Genomic DNA, 25,106 nt, shown 5'->3' with positions numbered 1-25,106 from the left:
AGAGAATTGACAGAAGCCCACAATTAATTTCAAGGAAAAACAAAAAGTTAGCAAACACTGCTCCCTAAATAGGCAAGAATGTGCCTTATACGAACACAGACATCTAGTCAGGAGCACAATGGATTCTTTAGAAAATAAACCCCTTGGTATATGTAATATCTTCTTCCTATATTTTTACGCAGACCAGGAGAGTAGATTTGCAATGTTGGGTTTGTGTGTGTGTGTGTGTGTGTGTGTGTGTGTGGTTCTGTCTAAAATTGAAGAAGAAAAGGGTTGCTTTACAAGGATTCTATCATAGAATCTGCTCACACTGGGATGTCTACACAACAGAATAATTGTTACATTAGCCCATCTGTAGCTTTTTAAGGTGAATTGCACACACATGTCCTAGAATGACCTCAACATCACTGTTATTCGGTTTAAGACACATGGCATGCAAGAAAGAGTTCAATGGCATTTCAAAAATACATGTAATATGCCCAGTAAAATACATTGGCCAACATAAAAATCAAAGGAAATAGTAGTTTGGAATATCGGTCCACATTGCTGGGGTTTTGAATTGTGAAATAATCCACGATTCTGCTGATCTTTTCTCGGAAGACAAACTTAAACTTGTCGCTGGCTTTCATTGTCAAGTCACTGTAGTTGATATTGTCACCAGAAATTTCAATGTTGGCAAAGCTGATCTTTCGTTTAAAGCTGGAGATGGAGCTGTTGATGATGTTGGTGATATTGACTTCTTCTGAGTCCTTCGCTGGTCCCTGGTTTATAGACAAGAGTTAGCTCAGAAGACAGGACACAGTGAGGTAGACAGATGGTAGCGTGAAGATCAGTGTGTGGTGAAGGTAGCAGAGCTGGGCTTAAATCTGTCAGCCTGTTCCTATTCGGAATGTTAGTTACCTGGATCCCTTTAAAACTGTGATTTCCTTCTCTGCAACATGCTAATGATATTAATTGTTCCTTCCCTAAGGGGAAGATTGAGCGGCATAAAACTGTGTAATGCGCCTAGTAGGTATCTGGTAAAGTTCTAGTCTGCTCCAGAGAGAAGAGCTTATGAGAGATGATGTAAACCCAGTGTGTCATGTGATCTTTGCTACACACAAACATACTGTTGTCTTCCATAGAAGGAAGAACTTGGGAATTCTCCAACCCTCACCTGTCAGTCTAGCAAGTCTGGATTTGTGTGTGTTCTTAGGGAAGCCTATATGGAAGAAAACACGTAAAACACATATTCTGAACTGGCTGGTACTCATGCTTTTTGTCTCTGGTGATTGGATTGGTCACCACAGCCAAGCACAATGACAGAGCCATTGTTCTTCTGGTCCCATCTTCTCTATTATATTCTTGTGGCCCTAGCACACTGCTTAAGGTGATGCTTTTCTGAACCCGATTCCTATTATTTTTGCTTGTTTGTCTGTTTATCTGTTTGAGCTTCAGTATGCTAATATCTATTAAACTTGGTCTCCAAATGGTGGGGTCTACTGGGGCTGTAAAGAGTAATAGTTAATGGGGTGTCCTGTTGCTTAATGTGTGAAGAAAACGATACCTCCCACTGGAGCAGAGGTCTGGGGTTAGACTGCCAGCTCTACCCTCTACTCTCTTTGTCTCTGGGATTTTATCACAAAGTATTTCCTCCCACATATGTCTTTTTTTTTTTATAACCTGCTACTTATATAATTTAAGACTATAAGATGGCGCCAAAAGAATTAAGCAGTAACTATATGTTAATCGGAAGTGTGTGAACATCTAAGCATGTCCACTTTGATACTGGGCTTTTTATTAGATGCTTGCTTTTATACTTCCATGTTGCATATGAATAATGGTTTTCTGCTAAAAAAATTAAAGCCTGATATCCTATTTTATTGGGTAAAAAAACAACCCAGGTCAAGGGGCACCTTGACTTCCAAATGTGCCTACCTCGGCAGGGATGAGATTCATCAGAAGAGAACCAAACCCTGATCATTTCCTCCGAGTTGTCCATGGCCATCCAAGTGATGGGTCAGAGACAACGCCCTCGAAATCCTTACCCTATCTTTGACTGCCATCTGCTGTAAGGAGCTGTAGTGAGCAACTGCGTACTCCAGTAAGGCTCCGAACACAAAGCTGAAGCAGATCCCTAGGTAAACATCAATGGCCTTTATGAAGCAGTTGGTGTTGGGTAGGGATGTGCGGGAGCCAATCATCAGCGTTGTCATGGATAACACCGTTGTCACTCCTGGGAAAAGAAGTAGGAATGTACCACACTGGTATTCCATTGATACTGCCCATCCCTGCCCTGACCTCTGTCATCTGGCTGGTTGGCTCCTGAATGGCTCTACCATCTATTCAGGAGCAAGACAAGCTTGGGAAAAGTACAGATCTCATCTTAAAGAGTTTGTGACCTTCTGGAATTGGGTTGATTTATTCATCTTAAACAGATGAATAAATAAGTGACATAGCTTTCTAAATATGTCCTCTCCTGTCTTCTCTTAGAGATGGCTAGCCAATCCATACAGTAACTGACAATAGACCTTTTGCTCTCTTCTGTCACAATAAAACAAATTTAGAAAGACAATCCTTCTGATGCTATCTTTCTATCTCTGTATTCATTCTTGTCTCTGAGCAAAGGAATTTCTCAACATACTAGCTGTTTTAATGCCTCCCAGCCATCAGTGAAAGTCTCAATAGAAAGGCACCCGATTCACCCCGTTCTGAATAATTGCTTGCGGGATCTGCTTACCAATGCAGGTTCTCGCCGGAACCGAATCGAGGGAGATCCAAAAAGAGACCCAGGATAACACCACCAGGAAGGTGGAAGGGACATAAGTTTCCAGAATGAAATACAGGACGTTCCTTCGAAGCTCAAATTGCAAGACCAACCGCGTATAGTTCCCTGAGAGTGGAAACAAGAGATGAGAAATCCTGTCTGTTCATTCAGAAGAACCTGCCCTCGAGATGTTTATTGAAATCACAATCACATTAAGTCTTCCAGCATCCAAATCTAGTCAACTATGGACTGCCATTCTGGTTATCGCAAAGCACCTTAACCTTGCCTGGCATGGGATTTACAGGGCTGCTGCTACCCATGTTCTTCATATGCTTTTCCTTATCCAAGAATTCTTTCAGTGCCATGTACACTGATTTTTTTAATTGGTTATTTTGTTTATTTACATTTAAAATGTCATCTCCCTTCCTGGTTTCCCCTCCAACCCTCCTCCCCTGTTTACCCTTCCTCCCCCTGCCTCCACAAGGGTGCTCCCACACTCACTCCCGCCCCGATGCCCTATCATTCCCCTACTTTGGAGCATCAAGCCTTCATAGGACCCAGGGCTTCCCCTCCCATTGATGTTAGACAAGGCCATCCTCTGCTACCTATACGGCTGGATCCATGGGTCCCTCCATGTGTGCTCTTTGGGTGGTGGTTTAGTTCCTGAGAGCTCTTTGGTGGGGAGGGGTGTGGTTGGTTGATATTGTTGTACTTCCTATGGGGTTACAAACCCCTTCAACTCCTTCAGTCCTTCCCCTAAGTCTTCCATTGGGGTTCTCGGAGCACTGATTTTCTTAACATCTAGCTCACTAGACTGAACCCCAGTGGGGCAACCCCCGCAATTCTCAGTCTTGCATTCACAAGGTGAGTTGTTAATAAATCCCGGTTAATGAAGATTAATGGAGAGATGGCTCAGAGGTTCACAGCACTGACCACTCTTCCAGAGGTCCCAGGTTCAATTCCCAGCAGCCACATCAAGGCTCACAACTGTCTGTAATTCCTGTTCCAGAGGACCCGATACTTGCACTCAGACAAACATGCAGGCAAAACACCATGACTAAACAAAGAAAATAAAACACTTAAAGAAAGGCTGCCCATTGTTTTCAAGGTTACTGTATAGCAGGCCTATTAAATATAATCTAGTTTTTGTGTGTATGCATGTGCAACACCGTGGAACCAGATGGCAATCTTGGGTGTTGTTGCTTAGGCACTGTCTACCTTTTTGTTTGAGACAGGGTCTTGTCCCAGCCTGGAGCTTGCCAAGTAGGCTAGGAGGCAGGCTGGCCAGGGAGCTAGAGTCTTTGCTGTTCTGGTACTGGAATTATAAGTGGTGTTACCAATTTTTTTTTTAACCCCAGTGGGTTCCGGGAATTGAACTCAAGTCCTCATGTTTGCAAGGTACACACATCACTGACTGAGCGGTCCACCCAACCCCTGTACTTTTTGTTGATTTTGGAGGTATCACTACAGGGTCAAACTTAGGAGTGACTAGTGAACACGGGCTACATGTAGGCATATCAATAAGGAGCTGTATCTTCCCTTTCTGTCTTTTCTCTAGGCATGGCTTTGATTTTTTAAGGTCTCAACTAAAGTACATGGTTATGTATATGAGTACACTCTAGCTGTCAGACACACCAGAAAAGGGCATCATATCCCATTACAGATGGTTGTGAGCCACCATGTAGTTGCTGGGATTTAAACTCAGGACCTCTGGAAGAACAGCCAGTGCTCTTAACCCCTGAGCCATCTCTCCAGCCCACATGGTAAGGTTTGAAAGATTACAAATATTGATGTAACAAAGCATTCCTAACTTGATCAGAAGGAACCAAGAAAATCATGCCATTTAGAAAATACCCACTTAAAGCCAACAACGCCCAGTGATCCAGTTCTGTATATGATGGATCAGTAATACCACTAATAAGGTGATCACATGGTGTTGCTATTGTCTTCTTCACCTGGGAGCACGTTATTAAAGTGACCAGTGTTCTCATTAGAAACATGAGTGACCTTTATGCATGAGGGAGTGCCGCCTTTGAGCAGTTAGAAAATCCCGGAAGATAATCGGTGAGCCATCAGTGCTGGCCCAGAAGTTTACTCTCCAATGGACCATGTCCACCCTGAGTGTGGTGTGCACAGAAGACCGGGTCCTATGTCCCATGCCCAGCTCTCTTTCCCTACTCCACACTACTGAAGAGTGCTTACGCTTCACAGGGATAGAGTCAGCCTTCCTGTAAGCGTTTTATTTATTTGTTTAGTCATGGTGTTTTGCCTGCATATATGTCTGAGTGCAAGTATCAGGTCCTGTAGATACAGACAATTGTGAGTCTTGATGTGGCTGCTGGGAATTGAACCTGGGACCTCTGGAAGAGTGGTCAGTGCTGTGAACCTCTGAGCCATCTCTCCAGTCCTTTCTCTAGGGAGTTTTTCTACCACGTGATGGGTCCCAAGAGTTACCTGTCTCCTGCTGGGATACCGTGACCAGGGTGAAATACTGTTGGATGGTGTACTGAGCAAGGCGCAGGTTTTCAAGTCCACGTACTGAGTCGTTTCCTCTCAGCCAGGAGAACTCCACGTCATTGCCATCGTATCCCCCTGGAGAACGAGAGGGAGCCCCGATCAGTGGAAGGCTGCCGCAGACTGAGCGGCTTGGAAAGTCTGCGGTGGAGACCAGCGAGACCTCTCTCCTGGTTCTATCAAGTCTAAAGGAGCACGCCAAGCAAAAGTTGGCAAGGATGCACAAGCACTGCAGAAGGAAGCACGGCTATGCCCGTTTTTCATCGGTTGAGAAGTAGTTCTATTATAAGCATTATTGTAGTTCAAGCCGAGTGCATGATAAAAATGGCTTCTTTCACTACCAAATGAGACTTGCAAAGCATGTTACCACAAAGAGACCCATGCTGCATTCTGCCTTCCAGAGCAGTTTGAGCTTCGACAATGTTGTTCTGGGACTTTGGAAGCAGTCTTTTCATATCTACTGTTAGAACACTTACAAAACGAAGACAGTCCGTAACCAGACACTTTATGAGTATCTGTCAATGTGTGCTTTTGATAAATGTTAGCTCTACCAATATCTGCTGGTGGTACTGACAACAGTTACCTTTTATGAGCCCTTACACAACACACAACACACAACACACCTCTTATGCTCTCACAACCCTATAAGATAGACACCTCTGTGTTTCTTCAGATTTAAGATGGACTTTTGTTTCTATATGTCTGAAATTGTAATGGATCTTACCAGTAATTTATATGTGTGAAACAGAGCTTGCATTTTCTCCCAAAAATAGGCTTGTCCACTAAATATTGCACCTTAGACTTAAGGAATCATTTGCCCATCATATTTGAAAACTCTCAGGTTCTAAGGGGTTTCTTAACTCTCTCAGGATACAAGACAAGTATGAGACAAAACCCAGCACCGTGCCTCTCTCAGGAAAGGGTAATGCCAAACCCCATGGATGGTGGTATAATCTCAGTATCTATTACTTAGTAGCAGTTTCTGAGTGCCAGTCACAGAAAGACTTGTACAGAAATGTTCACCGCCGCATTAGCTACAGCGGCCAGATCTGAGAATTACCCAGGAGCCCATCCACTGGAAAGCTGGAAAGAAGGAGTACTAAGTAATCAAAGGGAATGAGAGACACGAATAACAGGCCACTGTGTTCTGTGGAAACCACCAGACACAATGGGGAAAGTATCGTATTGGTCTTACTTAGATGAACTGTTCAGGAAGAGAAGAATTCATAGCGGCAGAATGTGAGCTAGTGGTACCTGGAGACGCTGGTGGGAAACTGAGGTGTTCACAATAGGTACAAGGGATCTCTGGAGGTGACAGGAATGTTCCAACCTAGCAATGGCTACACACACCGGTAGTTTCACCGACAACTTTGAATCACAAGTAAATTAAAAAGGGGTGAATTTATGTGGGCAGTGGTGGTGCACACCTTTAATCCCAACACTCAAGAGGCAGAGACAGGAGGGTCTCTGAGTTTGGGGCCAGCCTGCTCTACAGAGCAACTTCTAGGACAGCCAAGGATGCACAACACCCTCACCTCCTCTTTCTCAAAAAAAAAAAAGGTTAATTTTAGGGTGCATAAATTATAGACCAACAAACTTGATTAGTAGAAGGTGACTGAACAAGCCTAGCCCGGTTACTTTTTCCATTCTGTTGAGTAGGAAGCTGAGACTCAGAGACGGTCATTAGCTAATGTCATACGGCAGGTGATGTTGCCCACCTATGGCTGTAAACACCAAGTCTCCTGCCTGTCATCGCTTCAAAGGTTACTGAGATATCCAGGATGCTGGTGTCGGGACCAATACTGTGCTGAGAAGCATCATTATGGAGTCAGTATCCAGTAGGCATTATCTTGTGACATCTGAGTCCCACAAGGCTTTCCGGGTAAAGCTGTGCTTGTCCCTTTGGAATCATCCAAAGCTGGATGGAAGCTAGCCGTTGAAATTAGATTGCAACCTCAAAGGAATGGGGGCAGCTCTATGAAGATGAGGAGTTAAGTTCCTACCAGGGTACTTGACTTCACCCCTAGTAGAGACTCACGTTTTTAAAATTTATTTGTCCCTGAGTGAATGTGGGCAATTAAGATGATATAAATTCTTTTTCTTTAGTGGATATGTGTGGGTGCATCTTACTAAGGTTTGTTTGTTTGATTTTTTTTTTTTTTTAATATCTAAACGCCTGCTAATAAGCATTCTGTGGAAGCTTTCTCTGCTCCTTGGGGATGGAGTCTGTGCATGCAGACTGCTGAAGTTTCACGGAGAATCTTGCTCCTGGGATTTGGGATGAGCCCCTTCGTGACACGCGGAAGGCAATTATTTCTCCCGTGCTGCCTGGGAATGCCTTTTCCTTCTGACACCCTCAAGTTGTCTTCTGCCACCAAACAGCTGCATTGCTTCAAGAAGGGTTTGCATGCACTGAATCGATAGAATAATTTAATCTGCCTAAGTCTTTAATTAAATGTGTACTTCTGAAAAATGGCTTTTTCTCATAACGGTTCTTCTCTCCCGGAGCTGCCCACTTGTGCCCTTATGTGTAGACTACCCAGTGGTCCCCAAGGCCTAAATGAGTCATAATGGTGGCATTATTTCCCTAACAAAGGTTCCCAAACCTGGTGGCTATTCAGAGCAGCTCACTAAGGAACAAGGAAGGTTGTTTGCCAATCTTAAGGAATTGATTTGCCCTAAACCCATTTAGCATGGACCCCCATTTCCCATTCTTGGAAATTCCCAGCTTATAATTTAGATGCCTGTTTCCTCTCAGTGCCTTACGAAGCTCTTTACCTACACCAAGTAAGTTCTTTCACATGCTGGAGGCAGCTGCATCATCAACCCCAGCGATTGCTTTGAGTATCTGGCTTTTCTGCCCTAGTGCTGGGGACTGAGCCCAGGCCTTTTCCCATGCTAGTGAGGTGTCCCTCCCACCCCACCCCCACCATGCCCCAACTCCTCTTTGTGCTCCTTAGTAACCTTTGCTATTCCACTGTTTCTGTGACACTGAGCCAAGCTTTTTGTCCTCTCAGCTGGGACAGATCCTTCCTCTGATTTCAGGTGGCACTCCCACCGCGGGCATCTCTGACCCCTGCTAGGCTTCCACAGTGCCATTACCTTTTCTGGCTATCACTCAGTCTTTCAGAATTATTTTAAGTCCTGTGTGTTCTGTAAGGAGGCAGACTTCTTGAAGATGGGCGAATCATTTTATCTTTGGGTTGCAAACATTCACCACCGTGTTTGACACAGAACAGACATGCAGTTGTTGGATGGGTGGATTAATGGAGGCCAAGCAGATGGAACTCAGCCATCCAGATTAGCAGAGACCTTAGTGGGAAAATTTGTAGAGCTGAAGTATTAGACTGAGTCAGACTATTTTCCTTAAGTCGCAGACGAAAAGAAAACACTGGCCTTGGTCCTAAGAAACCAATAGAAGAAAACTTGGGCCTGCTGTCTGATGGTCACATTGTAGTTCGGTTTACTTTTTGGCAGGATTTGGGAATCCCAAACAAACGTCACATGGTCCCCCAGTCTGGGAAAGAGGATGGTTATCAATGGTACTAGAAAACCTAGAGATCCCATACGATTCTTAGAACCACATAATGGTATACTCCGGGACGATGTATACCACAGATCGTAAATAAGCCACTGTAACAAAATCCTCATGGGCTTTGCTGACCAGAACAAGAGTCCTTGGAACTGTGTCCCCACCCCCACCAACCTGGGCTCCAGCCCCAATGCTTCTGTTTCTCGAGTTCCTTTAGAAAAATGATAAATTGTGATGAGTCTTAATTTCTATCATCATAAGGTAGGAAACTAACACTTGCAATTTTGTTTGGAAGCGACTTATGACAGTGCCTCGCACGTAGGTGCAAATGATGCATATCAGGAAATAGGCTCTATTATTAATTATCATTGACATGGTTGTAAATGGAAAAGTGGTTTGGTCAAGGTGACCAGGGCAAAGTCAGATGGAGACCATCATAGTAGCAGTCCCTCCTCCAGTCATTTTCCAACTAGCTTCCCTACTTCCTCTGTAGTTGAGTAGCAAGGTGTGGCTGGAGGCTGCAGTGAATTCCCTTTAGGAAAACCTTCTGAGGTCTCTGGTAGCCTGAGGGTAACTTGAGACATATTTAGTAACAAATGGAAAGGAGGTTGGCAAAGCCCAGAACTACTACATCAGCTCCTATAGGGATCTAGGGTTGATTTGGTTTTAGAGCCAAAGTGGGTAAACAGACAAAGGTCATAGCCATAGAATGGTTCACCAAGAATATACCTGAAATCCCAGACTCTCTGAGGATAAGTACCCTGAGAGATGGCACAAACTTAAATGCTCTAAGATCTAAACATCTAGCTTAGATCTGTTTTCATCAAGAAGCAGAAACACTGGGGCTGGAGCCCAGGCAGGGGGGCGGGACAATTCCAAAGAGTCTTCTTCTACTGGCCAGCAAAGCCCAGGAGGATTTTGTTACAGTAGTTTGTTTATAAAATAGAGATACTCATGAAGCCAGGCTCTGTGGTTATGTAAGTCTGGAAAAGGACACACTCCTTGGAATTTGACAGGGAATTAGCTCTTGGGCTCCTAACAGTTCTGTGGTGATGAAGAATGTTATTATTCTAGGCTTTGTGGACCATGCAGTCTCTGTCCCAAATGCTCAGTTCTGTTATAACAGTGTGACATCAAGCGGCCACAGGCAATCTGCAAACGAGTGGGCCACTCTATATACAATACAATTGCATTTCCAGCAGTGGATGATGGGCTGGATTTGGCCCAGTTTGCTGACCATGACCTATACAATCAGCTATGTTAAAGCATCTCCTTCCCTCATCTCTCACTCATGGCTGGAGTCATTTGGTACTGCCTTACAATAGTCCTCCCTCAAAGATACAGTGTTGCGGTTTGCCTTGAGAGGAACCTGGCTCTGCCTGGAAGTATAGGCTGAATGGCTCAATCCATTGCGGATTAACATGAACAAAGACCCATCACAGATATGGTATGCTTTGCAAAAGAAGATGGAAGTCACCCAGGAAAGTCACCTGGGGCCTTCTTCAGGATGTATACTCACAGCTTTCTAGCTGTAATTTGCAGGTCTGTGTGTCCATGGGGTATTTAGACAGATCCATGTTGCATGTAACCGTTGTTGTGATTCTAAAAAAAAAAAAAAAAAAAAAAAAAAAAAGAACAAAGTAAACAGACAAATAATCGTCTCAGAAAGAGTTCTGTCAGAAGATGAAGTTCACATTAGTGTTGGAGGGCTGCCTCAAGACAACTTTTTCTTAGACTCTTATGGGGACATGTGGCTTGGAGCCTGCACCCAAACATTCCTGAGGTTTTCTGTGCTCTGCACACCAATCAGACTCAGTTGAAACTGGATCCAGAATGGAAGAAGCTGGAACGCTAGCAGCTCAGAGGCAAAAACCATCCACAACATGACAGAACAGACTCAGTCTGAAGTGTGTTGAAGACAATGAAAAGTATATTTTTAGCTTTAGTCAATGTATTTTATGTGCATAAAGACATTGGGTCCTCTGGAACTGGAACTAGGAGCGGTTGTGAGCCACCTATGGGACTCAAACCCAGGTCCTCTGGAAGAGCAACAACGGCTGAGCCATCTCTCCAGCTTCTGGGGACACTTCTTAAAATTCAAATTAAGTTTGCGTTCATATAATGTATTTTGATCACATTCTTTCCTTCTCCCTCCACTTCCTACATATCCAACCTCACATCTCACATTCTCTCTCCCTTCTCTTCTCTCCTCTCCTCTTCTCTCCTCTCCTCTCCTCTTCCTCCCTCTCTCCTCTCTCTCTTTCACTCATCTCTCAAACAAACACCCCAAATCCAAACCAAAACAACAGAAAAACACACAGGTGAGACCAAGACAAACAAACCATGCACAGAACCTGTTTTGCATGGGCTAATTACTCCCGAGCATGAAGCCTACTCTGGGTATGGTTGACATATGCAGTGTCACTGCGCTGGAGAAAATGACGTTCTCCCTCACCCAGCAGCTGCCACTTACAAACAGCTTCCTGGTTAGGGCTGGGGCTTGGTGTCCATTTCCTCTTCCGGGGGATGATTTGAACTTAGGTTTTCATGAAAACCCCTTGTAGGATAGGAACAGAGATCACTGGACTTGTTTACACTCACACTGCTCTGAGAGGCAGAACCTGGACAGGAGTCCTGGTCTCTTGGCTCCTTAATGGCATGGAGATATAGAAAACTCAGAGGACACCAGTTACTACAGCTCACAGCTCCTGGGCTCACCCAAGTGTGCTCAACTAAAACAGACATCAGCAAAGTCGTTACAGTACAGATTTTTAAAAGGCAGGCTGTTATTTTCCTTTTTGACATTCACACTGCACTGGCTGGCTTTGTGTCAACTTGACACAGAGAAAGGAGCCTCAGTTGAGGAAATGCCTCCATGAGATCCAGCTGTAAGGCATTTTCTCAACTAGTGATCAAGGGGGGAGGGCCCAGCCCATTGTGGGTGGTGCCATCCCTGGGCTGGCAGACCTGGGTTTTATAAGAAAGCAGGCTGAGCAAGCCAGGGAAAGCAAGCCAGTAAGTGACATCCCTCCATGGCCTGTGCATCAGCTCCTGCTTCCTGACCTGCTTGAGTTCCAGTCCTGACTTCCTCTGGTGATGAACAGCAATGTGGAAGCATAAGATGAATAAACCCTTTCCTCCCCAACTTGCTCCTTGGTCATGATGTTTGTGCAAGAATAGAAACCCTGACTAAGACACACACATTTTTACTAGGTCCGGGATTTATTAAGTACTGTGTTGGGTACTCTAGAGGCAGATGTGTTCACAGCACAGTATTCAACTTGATGGTGCTCTAAGGGAGGCAGAGAAAAACTGGTTGCTTACTGCAAGCCAATTTCTGTGCTGAGGACATCGCACACATTAACTCTTTGAATAGTTCTCTATAAGAACTGCTATCACTTCTGTTTAGTTGTTGAGGAGCTTGAAGCTCAGAGGGTCTAGTAACTTGCCTAAGTTCACGGAACTGTTTAGGACAGTAGTATAACAGCAAGTTCCTCATCAACTATGGTCCACTGGTAATTGTGTGAGATGCTGTAACACTTAGTGGATGCACACCCCCAGGTACACAAGTGTACATGCACAGACTTAGTGTGCAAACAAGTTCCCACGGACGCTTGGGAAAAAATGCTGATTGGAAATCAAATGAGAATTAGGTTTCTTGAAAGAGGGGTTGGGGCTTGGGCTGGTCTCTGTAAAATCTCAGTGTTGCTGAGGCACGTCCAGAAATGCTATCTGTTAGCTCAGTCCTTGGTTTATAACTTCAGTTCCTTCTGGCAGTTAAAGGTCAGGATATTCACAGTTACTACTTGATCTGCACCCCCAAGGACTCAGAAGGTCCAGATGTGCACAGCCTCTGCACAGGATAAATTATTTTGTAGGCTGCCTCACACAGCACCCAGGGAGCCTCTTTCCCGTTCCAACCATTGAGGGGTATCCATGAGACAGAAGGAGCGTTGTTAGGTTTTGGCGGTTTGGAGAGGTGGCCTGTAGCTGCAGGTAGGTAGAGACTTTGGGATTCACACCTTGCTTCTTTGTACCAACATGTCTCAGACATGCAGAGATGCTACGCAGAGATACCCTGCTCTACTGAGCCCTGAGAAAGACGAATTCCTAACATGGACTTCTCTGCTTGCTCACCTCTCTTCCGTGTCTTCCTCCTTCCTCCTCTTCTCCCACATTCTGTCACTTTCTCCTTTGTGTGTGTGTGTGTGTGTGTGTGTGTGTGTGTGTGTGTGCATGTGCATGCATGTTTAGTGTTCTTGCAAATGTGGGTTACTGGCATTGGGATATCTTTCTTGATTAATTTTTACCTTATTTATTTGTGTATATATATATATGTATGTGTTTGCTTATATGTATGTTTATGTCTGTGCATGTGTGAGGGTGGGCAGTCACCTGTAAGTTTGTGTGTGTGTGTGTGTGTGTGTGTGTGTGTGTGGACATGGAAGCCAGAGGTTGAATATTTTTCTCAATCACTCTCTACCTTCTATACGGAAGTAGTGAGCCTGGATCTCACTGATTTAGGTAGTTTAGCTAGACACATTTCTCTAGAGATCCTGTCTCTATCTTCCAAAGGCCAAATGGACAGGGGCTGCCATGCCCATCCTGCCTTTGCATCAATGGTAGGGCTTAAAACTCCAATCCTCATGCCTGGCCAGCAGGCCTCTAATTCCGGAAGCCATCTGGACCACACCCTACTTCTCTTTTCTTTCGAGACCCGGTCTCTCCTTGACCCTGGAGCTTGAAGCTTAGGGCCAGACTGAATGGTTAGAAACTCCTAAGATCTTTCTGCCTGCCTCTACTCCTCAGCACTGGGCTTTAGATGCACACCCTAGGCTCAGCTTTTACACAGGTTTTTTAACTCAGAGCCTCCTGCTAGCTTTCTAGCCCCCTTTCTTCTTTTTCAGCTGACTTTCTTCACTCTTAAAGGTTTGGTTCATATAAAAGCATATTTTAGCATCATTGTCCCTAACCATTAACTTGTAACCAGATGACTCTTCTTGGGTCCTGGCACCAGACTTGCCCTTTATTTACAAGCCTTTACTCTCAGGGGCGGGGCTTGTCTTATTCAGTTCTTCCTGGTCTCTAGCTTGGGGCCTGGCACCTAGCAGTTACTCAGAAGGTGCCTCTGTAACCAGGCTGTACTGAGAGAAGCCCTTCTAAATAGCGCTGTGGTTTTGTATATATATATATATATATATATATATATATATATATATATATATATATATATATATATATATATATATATATATAAATGGGGACTCAATGGCCACTTTGGTACCAGTCGCAAGTACAGGATACATGTGTCATTTACATATGTCTTTTGCTCCCATCCCTGCCTCCCAGATGCCTACTCACCTGAGTGCATACAGGACTGTGCCATTGGAGAAGAGGCGGATGAGCCTGTTTCCCACCGTCACTTCATGGAGGAAGGACTTCTTGGACTCCACAATGTAAGTGTCTGGTACCCAGAGGAACTCCACGAGACGGGCATCCAGAGTAAAGCTCTTGTTGCCTTCAAACACCAGCCGTGGGTCGGTCCAGCGCTGCCGGAGGTAAATGGTGGCCGTGTAGTCCTGGGGGAAAGTCGGAAATGCAAATGATGGGCATAATTGGGGAAGACCCCAAAAACAGAAGGAAAGGGGTCAAGTTTCACTCCCTCCCTCCCTTTATATATTGTCTCCATGTGCATGTATTATTCTTGGTGAATTTAAATTACAGGTGCGATACTTATCCGCAGCAATGAAAGAAGCGCATTGTTTATTTTAGATAATAACTCCGTGCTATTGTTTGTCTATGCTCGGCCCAGGGAGTGGCACTATTAGAAGGCGTGGCCCTGCTTCTTTTCCGGTTTCTGAGGCAGGAGCAGCCATGAGCGGCAAAGTCTCCCTAGATACCCTAAGCGAGGCGGTTCCGGAAGTCCTGCTAGGGAACCAGCGTAAGCACCGCAAGTTTCTGACGGAAGAGCTCCGACCCTCAGAAGGACAAATGCTTCTCCGGTACTGTCAGACTTAAGTCTACCCTCAGCGTGCGTCCCGGGGGACCAGAAGCACTGTGATAAAGCCAAGGCCGTGGATATCCTTTCTACATGGGCATTGAGGCACTTATGAAGCTTGAAGAGAACAAGAAATTGGTCAAAAGGCTGGCCACGAAGTATGATGCCTTTTTGGCCTCTGAGTCTCTGATCAAGCAGATTCCACGTATCCTGGGCCCAGGCCTAAACAAGGCTGGCAAGTTTCTCTCCCTTCTGACACACAATGAAAACATGGTGGCCAAAGTGGATGAGATGAAATCCACAATCAAATCCGTGGGCCACGTGAAGATGACAAATGATGAGCTGGTTGACGACATCCACCTGGCTGTCAATTTCTTGATGTCCTTGCTCCAGAAAAACTGGCAGAATATCTGGACTTTGTACATCAAGAGGACCATGGGCAAGTCCCAGCATCTGTATTAGGATGCTTCAATAAACCTCAGTTCTGCCATCCCTTCCTCCTAAAAAGAGGGTGTGGCCTTGTTGGAGTAGGTGTGGCCTTGTTGGAGAGGGTGTGTCACTGGGGCTGTGGGCCATAAGAACCTCATTCTAGCTGCCTGGAACTCAATATTCTGCTAGCAGCCTTTAGATGAAGATGTAGAACTCTCAGCTCCTCCTGCACCATGCCTGCCTGGATGCTGCCATGCTCCTGCCTTGATGATAATAGACTGAACCTCTGAACCTGTAAGCCAGCCCCAATTACATGTTGTCCTTACAAGAGTTGCTTTGGTCATGGTGTCTGTTCATAACAGTAAAACTCCAACTAAGATACACTGTCAAGGCCCATGTTCAGGGCCTTGTCCTACTATTGTATGACATAAAAGCCCACACTGCCTGCGAACACAGTCATCACCAAACTGAATAGGACTACATGGTCACCATCTACCTCCCGCGGTGCTGAACCAGCCCAAGGCTAGTGTTCAAAGGCAACAAGAGCTTTATCCTAGATGCCCGTCTCATGGAATTTTGATGGTCTGGGTTACAAACTGCCTTCCTCCTGGTTTCATCTTTCCTGTGTCCTTCCTTGAAAATTGGTCATTACATTGTTAGTTTAATCAGACTTTCTTTGACTGAAAGACCATGTGGACTCCAGGCCTCTGGACCATGATTTCATTCTTGTTCTCCATTTTTATCCCCCGTCCATCCTTTACTTCCTTTTCTAGTGTCTCTCTTTTGAGTCTGTTCCCTTCCTGACACCTGGAAACCCCTTGTGTAAACATTGTGTCTTCACTTACAAGACCACACTCTGTGCATCTGCCCGTCTGTTTCAGAGTGACTAGACAGGACATTACCACTGAAAGCAAGAGGCGGGGAGCAGGGGCGTGGCATTGGGTTACCATGTTACTCTCTGAAATGCTAGAGATGCTTGCGATGTCCAAAGTCAGCGCTATCCGAACTGGGTCACCTGAGGGAAAAACAAAACAAAACCGATTCACACAGAAACACAAGCAAGCTCTCCTCCTCCCAACCACCCACTGTGTCTCCCGCCCTGTTTCAGACTCCACAGCTGGTATGTCTACATTAGTGGGTTGGGAACAAAACTGTAGAAATTATAAAAGCAATATCCGCATATTAGAAATACTTAAATAATCCCAAACTATAGAAATAAGAAAATTAATTTCATCTTCCCAGGAGCAACCACTTGGTATGAAAAATATATAGAGTTACACAGGGACATTGTGATTCATAAGAGAGGTCGCACCATTATTAATTAATGGGTTTTTTTTTTAAAGAAACGTTTTGAGATTAATTTACTTATTTCGGAGAGAAAGAGAGCGGTGGGGAGTGCCACACACTCTGGGAGTTGGTTCTCAACTCTGCTTTGCTTTAAGGCAGGGTCTCTCTCATTACTGGTACCACACAGCAAGCCCAAGGCTGTCTGGTCTGAAAGCTCTAAAAGGCCGTCTGTCTCCACCTCCCATCTCGCCGGAGGGCTGTCAGGATTACAGATGTGTGTACACCCAGCTTTTACACTGACTCAGGGAACAGAACTCAGGTAGTCAGTCTGTGTTGCAAGCACTTTCACCCCTGAGCCTGCTCCCTGGCCCACTGATATATATTTTAAAGAGGTTAGTGGTGAGGTCCTTCTGATGTGGAAGATTTTTCCTGTTGTGCCTGTGGTGGGTCAGAGATTTATTTACATAATTGTTCCCACATGACTTTGTTTTCCCTCCGTGCAGGGAAGTTGCCATAAGACAGCATGACAGGCTGCTGGCCCCAGACACTTTCTTTTTTGCATCTTAGGAAACTTAAGTTTTATCATGAGTAACCATGTCACCATGGTTAGTCTCGGTGAGCCCCAGTCCCGCCTGGGGTTTAGGGAGATTGACAGACTCCACTGAAGACCATTTTTAGTTCTGAGGACTCAGGGGGCATTATTCTCAGAAGCCACCACGCCAGGCCAGGCCAAATCTCCTCATTTGAACAGAGATGTGGACAAAGGAGTATGAACCATGTGAATTTAGACCTCCACCCTGAAATCTCTTAGCTCCGCCATGCCACCAGGGGTAAGTTCCTGAAGCTTCTAGAACTGTAGTTTTTCACCTGCAAGAGGTCAGTGACATCAGCGGTGTGTCAGTGCTTGAGCCAGCGACAGCAGGAGGGGATGCATGCAAAGTGCCTGCCTGTTCCTTCCAGGGGTCTCAGAAATGACTCCCAGCTAATGCTCAGGAAGGGACAACCCTGCTCACCAGGTTATGGATAAAGCAGCTCTTGGTTGCATCGAGTAGCCGGGAGAGAGCCCTAAGGGGACTGTGGCAGCGAACCAGGAAGAGAAGAGATGGGATTCTAAAGAAACTAAGAAAAATAAATCTAATCATCTGATTGGTCGGAATTAGTCAAAGCAACACAATAATTAAAGGATCAGTGATCCAGGAAAACCCAGCCATGGAATGTAGGTAGGAATCTGGAGATGGGGTTCTGGAGCCAATGCCATGGAAAGGTAAATGTTAATGGTTAATGGGGAAGGGGGAAATCTTTGAGGGCAGAGTGAAAGGGTGTGGTGCCGGGTGGCTTTCTGACACTGCATTAAGAAGAGCAGAGTAAGGCTGGAAAGATGGCTCAGTGGTTAAGAGCACTGACTGCTCTTCTGGAGGTCCTGAGTTCAAATCCCAGCAATCACATGGTGGCTCACAACCATCTGTAATGAGATCAGATGTCCTCTTCTGGTGTGTCTGAAGATATATATATACACATATATAATATTACATGTATATGCATATATATATATATATATATATATATATATATATATATGAATGAAGATCTGATGGGGGATTAGTGACTTCAAGCATATTGTTAACCCTCTCTGTGCCATTCTCTTGTGTGGTAAAAGATATGGAACTTGCTGTTCTGATTCCCAAACTCATGTGGGAATTTAATAGTTGTGAAGATGTAGTAAGAGGTAGGAGCTTTAAGAAGTAATTAGGCTACGAGGGTTCCAGCCTCATGGTCGGGGTTGGTGCTATTAAGGAAGAGTAAGTTTGACCCTCCCTTGTCTTCCTTAGCATTCGTACCTTCTACCTCGGGGTGATACGGCCGCCAGGCCATTGCTGAGTACCAGCATTTAAGTACTGAACAGCAGGCTCGTGTAAAGCTCATTATAAATGACCCAGGTCCCGGCCTTAGTAAGAACAAAGCTGGAGAAAGCGGGCTAAGTGCCTACAGTGACACTGGAGACCATGAAAATCAGGGAGTGCTATCAGTCTTCCTCTCTGAAGACTGCACAGTTGAACGCACACAGAATTCTAGTCCCATGGTGTTTTGGGATTAGTCTCCCCCTAATAGTCTAGGCCTGGTCACAGTTGGCTGTTTTATGAACCAGCTTGTTTTTGTCCCCTGAAACTATACAAATAAGCCGTGCCACCAGAGGGCACCTTTCTCCTGGAAAAAATGGTAAAAGTTAACTCCGGGGCAGTGCATGTTACGTACCCACTTGAAAACCTTTGCTTTAACCTAAAAAAATACTAAAAATACCCTAAAATATGGAGGTTTTGTCCTTCAAGGACCTCAGTGGCCAAGAGGCTGGGTGCCCAAATACTCCAGGAAGCAAGAGCGCATCTGTGGGTTATGGGCGACAGCAAGACAGGTTTTATTAGGAGACAGAATGCACAATGTCAGCTGGCATGGTATTACTCTTCTCTCCTTTTAAGTGAGATGCCGCTACCCATTCACCTCAAGTATAACTGGGCCTCACGTTCCTTAAGCCCACCCTAGGAACCTCATTCTCAGAGTAACCTCCCTGCCCCAGGTTGGCCTGTCATCATGCAAACACCAAGAGTAATGTACTGACTTAGTTATTTGAGGTCTAGGAGGCAGGAGAGATTGACCTAGGTAAGCTCTTTAGATGCATGTGCCCACTGCTAGTGTGCACTAAGGCCCCCAGGAACCTAGAGCTTGTGGTGACTACCTAGGTCCTTGACATAAAGGACTCAGATCCTATCTGTGGGACCAGACGTTGTCCAAATCTTCACCTGAGCAGATGAGAGTCCCAGAGGGTCCTGGTATCCTCACCGAGGGATCTGCCGACCACTGTGCTGTAAGGCTGGGCAGGTGAATGGTAGCGTGGACCTCAGCCATGCAGAAATCTACACATGGTTGCATACCAAGGCAATCCAGGAGAGATGCTCAGAGAGATGCTGGGCAGCTTTGCCCAGGAATGCCTTAGTGGCCTTCCCAAACACACTCCCATCATTACTCCTATTCAAGACACTTCTGTCCGGACTTCCTCTGTCTGTCTGTCTGTCTGTCTGTCTGTCTCTTCACCTTGTGGCCCGAGAGCCCTTACAGATTCTCTCTCTACCCTTTACTTTTTAACAGGTCAACAAATATCTTGAAGAGATAATGCTCCCCCCGCCACCCCCTGTCATCTGACCACCAGTGGACTTGGATTCACATGCTGTCCTAGATCGGACCAGAGACTGTCACCGTCATAAGAGAGAATGGGGGGGCAGGGACATGAAGCTAGGTACAGTATATCAGGGAAATGGTGTGATTCAGGGTTGTGCCTAAAACGAGGGGACGGGCTGTTGAGGAATCAGGGAGAAGCTTTCAGAGGAGAGTAGCCTTGTCTCCAAGACATGATGGAAAAACTGCCATATTTCTAGGGAGGCAAGTTGGGAGGGTAACTCAAAGCAGTGAAGCAGCCTAGGCAAAGGCACAGAAGCTAGAGGGTAAGGATGCTGGTGGGCATTTTAGGGGTGTGTTGTAGAATATTGTGGGAGCAGAGAATGACAGGCAGACAGAATCTAGGCTGACCAGTGCCTGGAATGTCTGGACTTTGGCTTAGATTCTGAACAGGCAAATGACCCAGGAGGCAATCCAGGTGGAAATGAGGGGAGACCATTGTAGGGTGACAGTCTACAGGCAGGAAGGCCAGGTGGGTAATGCTAGCGACCCATGGTGAGTTCCTGGAACTGTGACCATGGAAGTAGGGAAGAAGGAAGAGAGTGGCTCAGGTTACCAGAAGCTCCTGCACCCGCCACAGTGGTGGAGACCACACCTCTGTCTTGCAGGTGGAGGGACAGAGTGCATTTTGTAAAATGTGGTACAGAAAAAGCACGGGTGAATGTTCTTATCCATCCTTCCCGGTCCCTAACCAGCTGCAGACCGGGGTAGCGTCAGCGAAGCCCTCTGCTGCATTTTCTCGAAGTTCCCAACCTTCTGAAGCTGTTCTGGTCACAAAGCATAACCTACCACCAAAATTGGGCCTGAGAAATTTGTTATATCCCGCGGTGAGGTTCTCAAAGCCAGGTAAGGAAAGCTTGTCGCTTCTGCTAACCTCCACATTGAACTGGTTCCCCTGGATGCACGCTCTGGAAAAGAGAATGGCTTTCGATGCGTATGTTGTTCAAATATTGATGAACTTGCATAGACATGCGCTTAATTGACCCTCCCCCATGTGTGTGCATGAGCGAATGCATGTGTGTGTATGCATGTGTGCTCATGCGTGTACATGCATGTGTGTATGCATGTGTGCTCATGCGTGTACATGCATGTGTGTATGCATGTGTGCTCATGGGTGTACATGCATGTGTGTATGCATGTGTGCTCATGTGTGTACATGCATGTGTGTATGCATGTGTGCTCATGCGTGTACATGCATGTGTGTGTATACATGTGTCCTCATGCGTGTACATGTGTGTGTCCACATAGTAACTTTCCTAAGTAGAAAATCGCATGCTTTCTAATTAGTATTTCCATTTTCACTTATTCACTTGCTATAGAGAAAACTGCCGTAATGATTGGCGAACCTTCCAGTAACTTTTCCTTTTATTGATTAACTGTATGTATGTGTGCATGTGTGTGTATGTGTGTGTCTATGCACAGGCATATGTACCCATACATGCACATCATGTGTCTTTCTCTATTTCTTTCTACCTATTTCTTTGAGGCAGGGTCTCTCCATGAACCTGGAGCTCAAATTTTCTTGGCCAGGCTGGAAGATAAGAATCCCCAGAGATCCCCTTTTACTTCTGCTGACTCGACAGCCCCCCAAATTCACTAGCATTTGTGGGGTGTCAGGCTCGTTACGTGGGTACCAGCACCTGGACGCTAGTCTTCTTGATTACACAATAATCACTCCTAATCACTGAGTCATCTCCCCTACTTTCTTTCGCCAAGGGCCTTATGAAAAAACACAAGTCCATTTATCTGTGGCCATTTTAGAAACTTGTTCTCCACAATAGAATAAACCACGGACATTTTGTTGTTCTGGTGCTTCGGGGAAAATGAGGGGAGTAGGTTTGGGGCTTGTCCCAAGTTAAGTGGGAAATGCTTGCGAGCCTTTCGGCCGCATGGCCACGCCCAGTTTGCTCTGGGCTGTTCCGAGGTAGCGCTGTTCACCTTTGAGTGAGGAGATTCAGACACACGAAGGCCAAATAGAGGCTGAAGCTCATATTGAAGGAGCCGATTCCCACACAAAGAGGTTGAAGGAGGAATCACCTGGGGAGACCAAATGGGGCAAGGTGAGGGGTACAGTCCAAAGGCTCACCTACCTTGAGCCCCACACTCTCCATGGGTTGCTAGGCACAGTATTTTCCCAGCGTGCATTGGGAGCAACCTCTTTGCAACCTTTTCGTCTAGCACCTGGTCCCTGTATGTCACCCAGGTATTCTGTCATTTAGGAGGCTACTATTTTTGCCCATCCCAGAAATCGGTGGCGTTTATACAATAGTTCATCAGAACAAGCACCCTTAGCCAGTCCATGGTATATATTTGTCTGTATATTTGAGGAGCCCCACACTGTCCTTACTGGGTCCATGTCCTAACACCCCCAGTTCCACGTTCACGATAACCAGATCTGACATTGTCCAATTTATTCCGGGGTCCAGGCCTACCAGTCCGGTTGTATTCTTACCTAATTTTCCCCATGCACAGTGGGCAGGTTTATCCCTGTCTTCTAGCGAGGAAACAGATTCAGGAAAAGCACGTCCAGCCCACAAATGACGGAGGTGCATTTGAATCTGGAGCTGGCTGCCTTGTCTGTTTCCTCCAGGGCCAGCAACAGCCTGTGCCTTCCTTGGCCTGAAGATGCTCATCATCCTCATAATCTCCTATACCTGACTGACGGAGCACTGACACCATTCAACTGCTGTGTGCCAGTGTGCACAAGAGGACATGCTCCAAAGGCCTGGTTTTCTCGGGTGTGGGACCCCTACAGTCAGACATCCCTCAGAGAGCAGTGCACTCTGGGTACCTACTTCCCTGTGCTAACCCTGGTGAGTCTTCCCACTTTTTACAATCTAAGCGATCTAGAGCTTTAGTTCATATTGGACCACTTGCTTATTAAACAACATGCTGTTGACAAAGCCAATACCTGCTTACTATATAAATAAAAATGAACAGAATTTCATTAAGACAGAAGTGTATATGGTGGCGTATGCCAGGGCAGATGTTTAGTTTTATGGGATTAATTTTTATTTTATGTGTATGGGTTGTTTTGCCTGCCTATGGGTCTATGCACCATATGCATGCAGTGCCCATGGAGGCCAGAAGAGGGCGCAGACTTGTCTTGGAACTGGAGTTACAGATGGCTGTTAGCTGTATGTGGTTGCTGGGATTTGAACTCAGGACCTCTGGAAGAGCAGACGGCGGGCTTAACCACTGAGCCATCTCTCCAGCACCAGTGCATCTTTATAGATGGGAACAAACATGTCTGTATGGTGTAGTATGCTGAGTCAGGACAGTTGTACATGTGAAGGGAGCTCAATCTTAGTATATCCCTAAAACTGCTTTAAAAAATGAAGTTGATTTAAAAAGACCTGTGTCAGCAAACAAAGAAAACGCGTAGTCCCTCTGTCATTTCTTCTCTTCAGCTCACACCCCAGATGTTACCATTGCTAACAATATTTTTTTATCCCAACAGACACCTGTATTTACAAATGCACACATTTCTGCATAAAAAAATTAGAAAGGGAACTGGGGTGCTTTTACCCTTTGTTAATGCTGCATATTTATAAATATTTATGCATAAACATTTAAAAGGAAAGTTGTCACCTTTGTCCTTTGTTGTTACATGGGTGGGACAACTGCTGTGGTTAACAGCACTGGCTGCCCTTCCAGGGGTCCTGAGTTCAATTCCCAGCCACTGCATGGTGGCTCACAACCATCTGTAATGGGATCTGATGCCCTCTTCTGGTCTGAAGACAGCTACAGTGTACTCATGTGCATAAAATAAGTAAATAAATCTTTTTTTTTAATGGAGTCTTGCCCACGGCTGCTGGAAACCACTCAGCCTTTCCCCCAAGCCCTTAGTATCTGCAAATTTTTCCCAGGGTGGCCTGAACTGGCCTTGTCCTCATGTAGGGAGACTCCTCAGTTTTTCTACTTTCTATAAGAACCTGTCTTTGATCAGGCACATTTGGGGAGCCATTTAGTCTTTCTCTTCAGGCATGCTGTGAAATAGGTATTTCCTGCTGACCGGTTTATGTGAGGAAGATAATATTCACAACATGAGCCTCCAAAACTTCTCCAAGGACTCTCAGCCTCTGGAGTGCGGCTGTATTCTGTCTGCTGACTCCACTAGGGATGAAGCACGCCTTCCAATAGCATGAAAGAGCGGTGGGCAACCTGGGTACCACAGGTGTCTCTCTGTCACCTAGTCACCCTGGCTATCTGGTTCAGGAGTGCAACCTCAGACTTGTGATGAGTTCGGCTTAGCTCACACTTCAGTTAAGTGGCCTCTGTCTGAACAGTACTTCCCCAGTCCTTGATCTGTACAGAGGCCACATCTGGCCCAGGTTTACTACCATGGTCTTCTTGGGCAGGGCCCACACCACTAACACTGTTCCTGACTTCAGCCTGACATGGAGAACTCAGAACCTACTGGCACATGCACCAGAAAGCAGCCGTGGGTTAGAAGGATGCTCCAATATGGAGTCTTTTCAATGATGAAGAAAAGTCCTCAGTTCCCCAGACTGAGTCACACGGGATCACATGTGACTCTGCTCCTTACGTCAAATCCATTTTGGGGATGGGGTGCTGGAAGCCCAGTAGGAGCCACCAGCCCATGTGGCTGAGGAGCCAACCAGTCTTCAGGGCACTAATTATGTGTCTACTGTCTTTGGTGTAGGCTCCACCTCTCGTTTGGATAGACATGAGGGCCAGCACTTAGTAGCGATCGCAGTCAGACTAGCTGGAGGTTCCGACTAGAGCCCCCTGCAGCCTTCAGCAGTTGGACACAGAGGTGGATGGGAGTTTGTTGAGTTGGGGCAGCCTCTCCACGCTTGCACTAACTGAACTTCTCTGGCTAAAACCTCATGTCTGTTTGTGGAGGAGAGCCTGGGTTTTGGAGTTAGGTTAAACTGCATCATAGTTAACCTCTCGGCCTCGGTTATCCCACCTGACAAATGGGAATAAACGCAAACAATCCACAGTGCTTTTCATTCATTTCTATGTTCTATGTCTTCCATTGTGGGAGTTTAGTAATCTCACTGGCTCAAAAACAATGCCAAGCTGCTGCTCTTTCTCCACACCTGGCTGGTAACAGTCAGGAAGAGGTCAGACACAGGACTTGAGAGGCAGTGGCATTAAAAAAAAAAAATCTAGACTGGCTTGGAGAAGCAGAGGTGATTCTGATGGGGAATCCCACCTTCTCCCCATCTCAGGAATGCCTCAAAGGCAGAGTGTGCTATGCTCTAACCTCTTCCACACTCACCTCTGCACCCTCTTCCTGTCACCTCTGTGTGTCAAGTGTGGGCAGACAGGCATGAGTTGAGGAAAGGTCTTAGTGCCCTGGGTCCTCCTCAAGAAAATCGCGAAGGTGTGCCCCCGTGCCT

At 45.8% G+C, this 25,106-nt stretch overlaps 1 protein-coding gene and 1 pseudogene across 2 annotated transcripts; one reads left to right on the top strand and one right to left on the bottom strand.

Annotated features, from left to right (window-relative positions):
* Window positions 1-458: 458 nt before the first annotated feature.
* GABRP (gamma-aminobutyric acid type A receptor subunit pi) lies at window positions 459-21,725 on the bottom strand (the record flags this gene model as incomplete). Its single annotated transcript, XM_080942469.1, has 9 exons — window positions 459-761; window positions 2,028-2,215; window positions 2,720-2,872; window positions 5,201-5,338; window positions 10,312-10,394; window positions 14,154-14,371; window positions 16,167-16,234; window positions 20,524-20,642; window positions 21,673-21,725. 9 exons carry the CDS (start codon window positions 21,723-21,725, stop codon window positions 459-461), a joined length of 1,323 nt encoding a protein of 440 aa, XP_080798595.1.
* On the top strand, window positions 14,667-15,252 carry LOC308440438 (large ribosomal subunit protein uL1-like; annotated as a pseudogene). Its single transcript has one exon. The product of its transcript is annotated as a large ribosomal subunit protein uL1-like (transcript).
* Window positions 21,726-25,106: the final 3,381 nt, after the last annotated feature.

Source organism: Micromys minutus, assembly GCF_963924665.1.
Source record: "Micromys minutus genome assembly, chromosome: 31".
Taxonomy (NCBI): Eukaryota; Metazoa; Chordata; class Mammalia; order Rodentia; family Muridae; genus Micromys; species Micromys minutus.
Note: the sequence above shows the minus strand (reverse complement) of the source record. Positions and strands in the feature narration are given on the sequence as shown.